We start from the raw sequence: 12,585 nt of genomic DNA, 5'->3' as shown, positions 1-12,585 counted from the left end.
ATTTTGTAAAAGTACAGAAAAGTACAGATTGTGATAGGAACTAAATATGTCATAATGATAAAATAAAATATTACGAAAAAATAATTTGTTTTCAAGTAAAACACAGGTTATGTGTAGTGTAGTAAACAACACTGTATACACTACGGAGTATACACTAGGTATCCGAGCTCAGTGTAGCGAGAGAGAAGGCTTAACGCCGGATCGAGTGGGACAGTCGATTGCGCGTGGCGACGCGTCGCCACGGCATGCTTCACATGAAAAACTAAAACAACGTAAAATATCGTTGAAATTTTTTTTACAGACCCGTGCGGAGCCGGACCGGGCCGCTAGTAATTAATAATTAGAATGAGATTATCAGTCAAATGTTATCATGTTTACGGAATTCACATTTACGTACGTGGATCAAGGGACTAAGTTTGGGTGGCGGGACGCCTTTTTATTGCTTAGGTGTGTGGACGAGCTCACAGCCCACCTGGTGTTGTGGTGATCGGAGCCCATAGATATGTACAACATAAATGTCACCAGCCACCTTGAGATGTGAGTTTTAAGGCCTCAGTATAGTTACAACGGCTGTCCCACCCTACAAACCGAAACACATTACTGCTTTACGGCAGAAAATAGGCAGTGGGTGTTACCTACCCATGCGGATTCACAAAAGGTCCTACCACCAGTAATTACGCAAATTACAATTTTACGGTTTGATTTTTATTACAAGATGTTATTCCTTCACCGTGGAAGTCAATCGTGAACATTTGTTGAGTACGTATTTCATTAAAAAAATTGGTACCCGCCAGCGGGATTCGAACACCGGTGCATCGTTAGATACGAATGCACCGGACGTCTTATCATTTAGGCCACGACGAGTTCAGTGAACACAAAAACAATCTTCTTCTTCTTCTTCTTGCCCTTATCCTACACAATATGGGGTCGGCGCAACATGTCTATCTTGAAAGAAAAATACATTTTTTTTTTTTCAAAATAATCCCTCCCTATTTAGGTACGTTCGTATTGCACAATCAACAAAATAACAAATATACTAAGTACGTCATAGTAATTAAGTACAAATCTGCTCCAAAAATCAATCAAATAGATCTTAACTATAAAAATGACGAACGTTATTCGATCATTGTCAAGGACATGACAACAACAACGATAGCCATAAAAATGCGGTATTTAGATACATGAAGTTTGAAAATCTTGTGGTGGGGATTAACAACACAGAGGACTCAAGAAAGTGTCGTGTCGTGTCGTGTCGTGTTATTCCTAGAAAGTCAATAATTTAATAGACTAAATCGACCCGCGGCTACAACTGTTTTAATTAGATTATTTGCATAGCGGTAGAGCGTGTTCTGTGTTTAAAGCACAGTAATTTAAAAGAGCGCATAAACATTTGATTTATTCAATCATTCATTATCCTGCCCTTCTCCCAGTGACCTGGGGTCGGTGCAACATGTTTTCTCCTTCCATACTCTTCTGTCATATACCATTTCTTCGCTCACTCCCCTCTTACCCATATCGTCTTTCACACAATCTATCCATTTCTTCTTAGGTCTACCTCTCCCTTTATATCCTTCCGCACTCATAGTTAACATTCTCTTACCAACCTCATTTTCATTTCGTCTCATCACATGTCCATACCATCCCAAACGCGCACTCCTCAGCTTCTCTGTCACAGGTGCCACTTTCAGACTTCCTCTAACAATTTGATTTATTCAATGTTTTAAATTAATGTATGCCTTGTTTTTGCTATTATATGCTGTCAGCTATTTCGCTTTGTCGTTTGTGCCTACAATGCAAGTGACATTTGTCATGTATACCTACTCACTTAGTGTATATTTAAATTCTGAATTGTCGTTCTGAATTACCTTGTTACTACAACCAATTCAATAAATTAAGGAATAAAATGATTGAACTTTGGTTTCGTGGTTCCGTAAGGGTACAATATACTATGCTGTCGGAAATAGAACAGTAGTTGCTTAAAGGGTAGGGAAACCACTCTCGCAGTCAAGCGTGACGTAGGCGCTAGACTCCAGGGGTGAGGCCGCGTAAATGTGTCGCAGTCCGCTGGTAGATGAGCAAACAGCTAACCTGAACCCCCCGTATTATTAGCATCGTAAACTTTTTATTGACGTTATTTACACCCCTGCTGTGTATTAATTACAGAAGAACCGAATATGTAGTACACAAGCACGCGTCCCCAATCTTGCAACCTTTTGCATGATACCGTCCGCGTTGGACGTTACTTCTAACACAGATCACTATGATTTAAAGTAATGCGTTGGTCTTTCTTGAATAGCTGTCGAAACTAGACGGACTTACGGTAAGTAGATACTGGCGCTCAGATAAAGCACTTAGTTCAGTGACATATAGCGCACATCCCAGTATTGGGAGCACTTTGGACGAGGCGTACGACATTATGTTCGATCTTCATGCGTGCGCTTAACACGCCAGGCCGGCGGGCGCGGTTACTGTTATTTGGTCGATCACGATGGACGCTTACAATGAACCTTTTTCTTTTGTTTTTCCTACCTATGCTGATAGCCTTGAGAGGTTATTTCAGCTTCACCCTAACGTGTGTAGGTGAGCTCACGGGGCTCAAACCGAAGTGTTGCTAACACCGGCCCTAGCAAGAGCAGTGCTTCGCAGAATCTACCACCGGATCGGAAATGCGTTGGGAAAGTCATCGCACACCGCGGGATAGACATCTGGTTACCGTAACCCATAGACACAACGTTGTGGATGCCGTCATGTGCCTTGTGACAGGAGACTGCTCCGCGCCACGGACAGGCAGGTGGTGGTACCTACTCGTGCGAATTTACAATACGGTTCATTACTAATAAAATGAAAGAAACTAATAATTAAAGATTAGAAATAAATCATTAAAGAAACATTTTTTTAGCAAAATCTGTTTCGGTTATTGTTAATGAATGTCCGCCATTCAAAGTGCCACGCGACATTACAACTGACAGTTGACGTCGCCCAAAACACGTCATTACGGATCATAGACCTATATAGTAGGGACACGACATATTGTTCTATACGTACAATTGCTTATATAAATAGCACCCATTTTGAAGGCACACACATAAACATATATCTATCTCGTTCTTACTCAGCACTTTAACTCGCAGGAAAACAATATAACAGTATTTCAGTGCGTACATAACATGAAACATGAATATACGTTAATGTCTCCGTCTCCGTCTAATGAGGCCAAAAATCCGCCATGTTTAGCGCGCCAAATGTCATTGTCACGTCAGTTCGGCCGTCTGTTTTGGGTTGTACATTATTTATTGACTATGATATCGATTTAATATGATTGATTATATAAAATTTCATAATTTATCATGCTTAAAACATACAAAAATAATAATTAAAACGTATTTTATAGGATCTCAAGAAAGTCGATGTCCTAAAACTATTATCTATATGTATTTAAATTCATTATAGAGCCCTCATCCGAAAAATCCATTTTTCGGTCGGAATCTATTGATCATGACACTAATCATAAATACCACTTTAAAAAAACATATTTAGACATTCTGTTTAGATATTGTGGGAAAAAGGCTACCGACAAAATCTCTTCGGAACTATTTAAATAAAATAGTTTTATTCCGCAGTGAGTAAAACACTATTGTAAATTTGTTAAATATTTAATAATTAAGTGATTTTAGAGAGGAAGTCACAAGGAATGACGTTTGTAATTAATGAATAAATGTTCTGTAGGTGTTTTTTTTTTCACGCGGTCCCTTGATAAGTTTAAAATTTGAATCACTCTCAAGCGAAAGTGATTCAAATGGTGCGGCGCACCTTCCTTGGGGTGCGCTGCGGTAGTATGTTACGGACTTTAGAGTCAGCAAAACAATTAAAATAGATTGTAATAGTCTAAGAAAAACACGTACTCAAAATACGATAACATTTAGCATGCTAGAAATGGGCTGATGGCTTTGAACTACGGCATATCTTTATGTTTTGCGACAAACGACAACTTTATAAAATCAGTGTAGCAACTTTTAAAAATCATCAGATCGTTTACTTGGCAAATTCGAAGGACGAACTTGTCTTAGATTTCACCCATCTAAATCATATCATATTTGCACATAACAATATACCTACTTACTTCCCATTAAAGTATAAATTCTACAAATAAATAATACTCAACAATATTTAAAATAAAATGAGCCAAGAACGTTTATCGATAAAACCTGATAACATTGAAATCTTTTGTACAGCACTAAAGCCGCCATGTTTTGTGGCCAGATGACGTCACAGTGGCACGAAATTTTGGTTGACGTTTCATTTCCATAGGTTTCCTACTTCATTGTTACGGATCCATTAACGGTGCTTTTAGGTACCACAAGCACCGGTCACCGTCCTCATCGAATCCGTCGCTTGCGACGAAGGGCTCCACGAGCGAATGAATCCACAGACACAGCCCACTGAGTTTCTCGCCGGATCTTCTCAGTGGGTCGCGTGTCCGATCCGGTGGTAGATTCTCCGAAGCACTGCTCTTGTTAGGGCCAGTGTTAGCATCACTCCGTTTTGAGCCCCATGAGCTCACCTACTAGTTAAGGTTACGCTGAAATAGCCTCTCAAGGCTATCAGCTTAGGTAGGAAAAAAAAAGATTGACTTCCACGGTGAAGGAATAACATCGTGTAATAAAAATAAAATCAGCAAAATTATAATTTGTGTAATTGATGGTAGTAGGACATCTTGTGAGTGCGCACGGGTAGGTACCACCACGCCGTCTATTTCGGCCGTGAAGCAGTAATGCGTTTCGGTTTGAAGGGTGGGGCAGCCGTTGTAACTAGGTATACTTGAGACCCTAGAACTTATATCTCAAGGTGGGTAGCGCATTTACGTCGTAAATGTCTATGGGCTCCAGTAACCACTTAACATTAGGTGGGCTTTGAGCTTGTCCACCCATCTAAGCAATAAAAAATATAATGATATTAACGTAGCATTTGCTTGTTCCAGTGCAGACAGACAGACAAGAGTCCGACGAGTGGCCGGCGCCGACCGTGCGCGCCACCACCAGTGAGTCGCTCCTCCCCCCCCACCCCCCACCCTCCGCACAAACCTGTACTCCTGTACTCGCGACATTGTGCACACGAATCGTTCAGCTCATACATACCGTATAACGAAACCTTAGTTTTCGATAGGCAGCGGCTTGGCTCTGCCCCTGGCATTGCTGAAGTCCATGGGCGACGGTAACCACACACCATCAAGTGGGCCGTGCGCTCGTCTGCCTACAAGGATAATAAAAAAAAATAGCCTTAACTTTCTCGGACGGTTGGCTATCTGGTCCGACCGGGACGTGTTATTGAAACCCGGCGTTTGTATGCAAGCCTGACAGCATGCTCTATCATTGAAAGTAGACATCAGTGTGCTCAGTGCGAGTTTTTTAACGTTCTCGATAGCGTGAAAGTTAGCTCATATTCGTATGGAATGGGATCGTTTGCGTACGTTTGCCGCTAGGGGCGCTGTTCCAACTGCGTACAAAATTGGGTTAACTTTTACGCTATCGAGAACGTTAAGAAACTTGCACTAAGTACACAGATAACACCCGTACCGTATTCGAGACTTGAGACACATTTATTTTAAATTTAAATTCTTATAAATTAAATTCCATTGACGAGTCGACGAGCTCACGGTCCAATTCTATTAATTGGTTACCGGAGTCCACACCCAGCGCAATTAGACCCGCCACCCACCTCGAGACATGTCGAGAAATCGAAGTTTCAGTTGTGTTGTATTTTTTTTATTGCGTAGTTTGATGGACGAGCTCACAGCCCACCTGGTGTTTAGTGGATACTGGAGTCCATAGACATCTACAACGTAAATGCGCCACTCACCTTGAGATATAAGTTCTAAGGTCGCACTATAATTGTATACCAGTTGTCTCAAACCTTCAAGCCAGAACACATGGACACATTGCGGCACAAACAGGGTGGTGGTGCCCACAAGCTGGTCACACAATTCGGTCGTCGTTTTTTTTTAAATAAAATTATTTTGAGTAAGAAAATAATATAATAAACCTTATTAATATTTCATTCACGGTCGTCTGGTGTAATGGTAAGTGACATGGTCACTACACAAGGGGGTCGCTGGTTCTAATCCCGCCAAAGGCAGATATTTGTATGATAAATATAAATGTCTTTTCCAGGGTAATGGATGTATATTAAATATATGTATGTGTATAATAAAAATCTTACATTTATTTCCGTTATCTGGTACCTGTAACACAAGTTCTTTATGAAGTTAGCACGGGATCAGTTAACGTGGCGTGATTATTAGTAAATATTTATTATTATTTATTAACAGATCAAGAATGTCGCCCTGCCGACGTAGCGGCCGCGGGACCCAACGGAGAAGCATACATTGGAGCCGGCGCGACCAGCGACCTCCCCCCTCCTTACTCGGAGTGCGCCAACTCGACCACAACTGCTGGACCCAAGCCCTGCGAGGACCCTCCCCCTCCATACTCCACTTGCTACTTCAGTAATAACCCGAAGGACGCACCATCAGTCCACTTCATCAATATACAAAACAGATCTGACACAAACCGGTCTGATGTCCAAAGCGGTCCCGCTACGGACCTCAACACTGCAGCGGAAACAGTTCGCGTTGAGATTGAGAATGAAATGCCGCGGGATAGAACAATAGTGGTATAATATGTTTCGGTAATAGCTAGTATCCGTACTAGATATTAAACATACCTGATATGGTCGTGTCGAGATCATGAATTAGTTGATTTCATTCAACTAGTAGTGAACAGGGATGGTCTCTACGTAGTAAACTATTCGTTTTTAACGTTAGTTAAAGCGTTACGGTCTTCAAAATATTAACTCGAAGAGTATTCCAACTATTCTTATTGAGAATTTGTAATATGGGGTTCGTATTCTAGTCTAGATGACACACAGACCGATAGATGTCGCTACATTCTGGATTAGTCGTGTTGTTTCAGCACGCATCCGCCACAACTCGCTCTAAGACAACTGCGATCAATCAACTATCACGAAACGAGAAATTAAATTTTATTATTCTGACGACACGTTCTGTTAATATCTCGAATTCGGCAATAATGATATTCTTAATGAAGCTAAGAGTACAATATTAAGCTTGGTGGAAAACTTTGAACTTGAGACGTGAAATTGATGGGAATCACTGGTCATTCAAGTTACTCATCTTCGATATTATTTCTAAGATTAATATAAGTTATAGCATGTGATAGTTATTAACAAAATCTGTTAATAATAGTGTTCACTAAGCCAAAGAATTTAGTTGTTATAGTCGGTAGTTTAAAATTTACATTACATTACATTCATACATTCATACATTACATTCCTTAGAATTTCATATTTTAGTCTTTGTACGATGGGTCGGTGCAACATATTCTCTTTTCCATTAAGGTTTATCGTACGTCATCTCCGCACTCATACGCCTCTGTCACACAATCATTTCTCAGGACGCCCCCTTTGTTCATTCCATATAGTCACTGATCGTTATTACAACTGATATTTGCAAATCCCACCCTCCTGGCTGAGCGTTTGCTCGCCCACGTGTCCTGGTGAAACTGAAAAGGCGTCCGGGCCACCAGTAATCTTTCAATCATAAAAAAAAAAAACAATTGATACGGTTTCACTGCCCAAGACAACAGGTCAGTGTCGTTAGTCGATCAGTTCTTGTGTTCCTGCGAGTCACAACTTTAAACTAAAGACTTTAAGGTTTTTAATTGCGTGAAAAGTTAAATCCATACGTACACCTTGTCACTATTAATTATGTAAATTCATAAATATTGCGGTATCGATATTTTTTAATCATTCATCGTGGAAGTCGTTCGTGAAAATAATGTAGGAAATACGTATTTTTTTAGAAAAATTGATACTGACTGGCCTGCGAGATTTGACTCTGGCAATGTCACATCGCATCGCCACGACAGCTTCCAATACGAGATTAAACCATCTACAAATGTATTTATTGAATTTTAATCATTCAACAAATAGTTATAGTTAAATAATTAGCACGCGTAAGAGAGATCACGATTGTGAAAGTGGGTGGTTTATGATTTTTTTAATTATATGAGTGAACGAACTCAACTCCTATTAGGTGGTTGCCAGAGTCATTAACCACCTATCACTAACATTGACACGCACATAATAATTAAAATTAAATTATGGAATATGAGGGAGCTTGGAAGTACATAACGTCACTAGTTTCATAATGTGTTAATTTAAACATCTAATTACTTTTATTAGCTCATTCACTATGAAGAAATGAATTCTATAATCTTAAATTGATGGAAGTTGGACAGGATTAGGAGTTATGGGTATAATTAATTGTATTTTAAGTACTTTTTTTTTAAATCTAGAAGTCCTTAGTTAAAGTGGTCGCGTAAGGTGATCGTTCCGTGAACTAAACAGCGGTGGTCTCCCTCCTGTACACAACCGTGTTCTCAAGTATATTTTCTAATTAACTAAGCACGCTGCACATTTTAAAAGTAATTTTTAACACTACAAGTCCGACTGGCGGGACTTTTGTGAGTTTTTGTGAGTTCGTTGTTCCGGGCTGTTGGCGAAGATGATATAGAAATAATGTTTACACTGATTTGGTATGAGGTTTTAATATAAAAGCGACACAATAACTAAAATAAAATACAAAATGAGTTGAGAATCGTACAGTTAAACTAAGACTCGCAATATTTTACTGGTCGTCGTCGCGCGCGCTGAGGCCGTGTGTTTTCGCGCTCAAAGAGCTCTGTCTCAGCGGGGGGTAAGGCGGCGGCGCACAGTGGGTCGATTCTATGATTTTAGTGACTTAGGGACCAACTTTGTTTTTTTATATTTTTTTTTATGTAGATAGATAGAGCTCGTTAATCTCAATAATAATTGTTTTGGGCAAAAATTACAAAAACTTTATAGTTTGGTCAGAAAAATGTGTTTTGTGATTTTTTTGTATGGAGCGGGTCACATTAAATTAAATTCCTGCTAAGTACCGCGAGGTCCCGCTTTGAAACTTTATTTTCCTTATACCTTGTCTAGTCTACTATCATTTGATGCTATGAACATGTGCATAAAGTTGCAACTCTGCCAAATAAATGGATCGAAAAAAATTAATAAATACATAGAATAAAAACATTTATATTTTTTTTCGTAAGTGCTTTTAAGTTAAATTTGATATGGATTAGTAAGTAAAAGCACGTAATGATACCCATAATTACATAATACCTAACAACAATACATTTAGTAGGTCTCTAATTATGCAATCTCTCTAAATATTATATATTTTGTTTCACCTTTCGATCTTTGGGTCAGAAGACGAAAGAAGATTGTGTAAAATATCCTCATTAGTCGACGTTCTACTTCTCATTCTTGAATAACATCTCTCTGTATATTTCCGAAAATCTTTATTGCGAGCTTCCGCTGCCTCTTCCGAGAGTTTACCTATACGAATGGCACCAAAGTTCTTCATTATTATATATCACTGCCATGTGCTAACAATTTATGGATACTGGAAGGCATATATAATACCAGGGATATACATTAACATACAATTCTGCAGTATATCTAAAAAATTCCGAAAATTTGGAAACGCGCTCTCCAGATGCAACAGAGTGAAGAATCACGTGAAGCCTCTCTATTAAATCTTTACGTATTCCTGTTATGCGGGCTGTTTCTTCTGCATCCCTGAAAAATCTTCTGGCAGTATTGCCATCATTGGTTGTTCCTACTCCTTGCTTGACAACATCTATAAGTAAACCGCATTCCTTTTTAAACGCTTGCTGTATAGCGCTCTTTCTGATTGATATTTTTTCTTTGTCATCCCCCCTTGCAACCCCATTTCTTGAAGTCCAAACGATAAGACGCAAACAAAAAAGTGTCATATAAAAAATAATCTCACAGGAAACTACATATGATGAAAAAATTGTGAAGTAATAAAATTATATTTACCGATATGAAGTAAGCACTCCATGCATCTTATCCAGGCATGTAAAGATGGCATTTCATACTGGAATATTTCTTCATTATTTTCTCTTTGATAAGCAAGTCACTCCAAAAAACTCTGACGGTTTTGCTTTGCAAATATCACAGACAGCAGAAAATGTTTCTGAAAAATATGAGGTTATTTTGCTGTCCATCATCATCATGTGCAATTGATGCTTAACTTCAACTTGTTTGATTTTTGATGGCTGAAGTCTTTCTATTTCTTCTGTTATGGTAGCTTTTATAATTGTCACTGTTGACTGCGTTTCTTTTGTAAATTTAAACATTATTGGACGGCAATAAAAAGTTGATGAGGTCGTTTTCCCAAACAATTGTTCCATCAAATTTCTGAAGCCTTATAGGAACTAGACTGACCATGAAAATAGATGAATCATCAAACTCTGTTTCAGTTTTTTGTTTATAATTACTTTGACCTGGGGCTCTATCAAAGCCTATTTGCTTATAAGCAGTAGCTCTCTTGCAGAGTCCAAATCCGAAGTAATCACATCTAAAAGTCTATATAGCGCCAAGTTTAGTAATGCTTGCATTTTAATAGCAGCTCCTTCTTTAGTAATAATTACCTCGTCTTTCCCTGGATAACATTTCGTCTTTTCTTGCTTAATTTTATATTAAGAAGGGTATAGATCAGACCCATTTTCACTTGCTGCTTCTCTTAGGTTTATATACTGCCACTTAATTTAAGTGAAACTAATATTGCCTTATCGGGAGAATATGTACTACTTTTCACTTTACTTGTAATTAAATACTCATTAACTTTTTCTAGATCTTCGGGGTGATTTGACAAGTGGTTCATTATTTCTCCTACATCTTCATTTCTAGTGTTTCTCAAACTAGTAATTGTAGTAGTTTTCATTTCATCCGGGGATAACGAAAGCGATTGGTAAATTTTTTCAATGCGTCTTCGTTTTTGCCTGGATCCCAATTCTTCAAAAGGTTTTCGAGGTGCAAAAATAGATGTCGAGGCTTCTGTAGTACATTTGAGGGTGGTACATTTTCAACATCTTCAGTCTTAGAAATCTCGAGCCTTTCATGTGCAGTGTTGATAGCTTCAGGTATCATTCCTTCAGGCCAGTTTATTGCACATTCTAACCAATCACATTTTTTTCTTATAAACTGTGCTAACATGCGACTACTTCGTTTCCATATTGCACTTATATTTGAACAAAATTGCGTACTGAATTTTTGGAGCTCAACATTTTTCTCTTCGGTCACGTTTATTTGATTTTGTAGGAATTGAAAGAGTTTTTTATTATCAGACAGCGACTGTAGTTGCTCTCTTAAAATCATAAATAATCCTAAATTGTTAACAAAATTATCAATTATAACGGAAACAGCAAGATCACAACGACAATCACGAGATGTTAGTAGTAGTACGAATAAACGAACACTAGTTAGTATATAATAAACATGGTCACTTTATACTTCCAGAGACAAACAAATGTTTACTATATTTTCTACTACCCAGTAATGGCTACTTAACTAATTATCCTCATTAAATAATGTTAACTATCTTAATAATTAGAGAGATTGCTTAATTAGAGACCTACTAAATGTATTGTTGTTAGGTATTATGTAATTATGGGTATCATTACGTGCTTTTACTTACTAATCCATATCAAATTTAACTTAAAAGCACTTACGAAAAAAAATATAAAGGTTTTTATTCTATGTATTTATATATATATATAAATATATATATATTTATTAATTTTTTTCGATCCATTTATTTGGCAGAGTTGCAACTTTATGCACATGTTCATAGCATCAAATGATAGTAGACTAGACAAGGTATAAGGAAAATAAAGTTTCAAAGCGGGACCTCGCGGTACTTAGCAGGAATTTAATTTAATGTGACCCGCTCCATACAAAAAAATCACAAAACACATTTTTCTGACCAAACTATAAAGTTTTTGTAATTTTTGCCCAAAACAATTATTATTGAGATTAACGAGCTCTATCTATCTACATAAAAAAATATATAAAAAAACAAAGTTGGTCCCTAAGTCACTAAAATCACAGTATCGACCCACTGTGCGGCGGGGGCGGTATCGCACATTCGGAAATTTCGTTCCGTTATAAATTGTAATTAAAAATATTGTTAAAGACTGCAACATTATTCTTTAAACTGTCCTATCGAACACGCCTTACGGGTATATATTATGTACAATACTAGCCACCCGCCCTCGCTTGGCTTCGGAAACTGTAATTTATTATTGATTTCTCCACTATTTAATGGATGTTATTATACATATAAACCTTCCTCTTCCATCGCTCTAAAAAAACCGCATCAAAATCCGTTGCGTAGTTTTAAAGATTTAAGCATACATAGGGACAGAGAAAGCGACTTTGTTTTATACTATGTAGTGAAGGTGGGTTCAAAACAATATCCACGGAACGGTGTCGCGTGGTGCCGCTCGATGGATGGGCTTCGATATTGTAGTTTAGATCTATGGTAGGAGCAATCGATAGTTTTATAGTAAACACGAAACATACCTTCAATAAATTTTTCTTTTACAAATGAATGAGTTTTCTTTGTTTTATAAACCTTTTTAACAGAAATATATTCGACGAGCACGATGT

The 12,585-nt window shown here is 38.0% G+C and overlaps 1 protein-coding gene across 2 annotated transcripts in view; it reads left to right on the top strand.

The window, feature by feature from the left end:
• The window catches only part of LOC114246831 (uncharacterized), a 30,673-nt gene extending 18,150 nt beyond the window's left edge, over positions 1-12,523 (top strand). The window contains exons 5-7 of one of the 2 annotated variants that reach the window (XM_089739079.1): positions 2,297-2,320; positions 4,979-5,038; positions 6,326-12,523. In XM_089739079.1, coding sequence (XP_089595205.1) covers positions 2,297-2,320; positions 4,979-5,038; positions 6,326-6,675 — 434 coding nt within the window. In that variant the 3' untranslated portion in view covers positions 6,676-12,523. The remainder of the gene's footprint in view (positions 1-2,296; positions 2,321-4,978; positions 5,039-6,325) is intronic. The other variant, XM_089739080.1, reaches the window with a different exon arrangement.
• The last annotated feature ends 62 nt before the right edge of the window (positions 12,524-12,585 follow it).

Source organism: Bombyx mandarina, chromosome 28 (assembly GCF_030267445.1).
Source record: "Bombyx mandarina strain Sakado chromosome 28, ASM3026744v2".
Taxonomy (NCBI): domain Eukaryota; kingdom Metazoa; phylum Arthropoda; class Insecta; order Lepidoptera; family Bombycidae; genus Bombyx; species Bombyx mandarina.
Note: the sequence above shows the minus strand (reverse complement) of the source record. Positions and strands in the feature narration are given on the sequence as shown.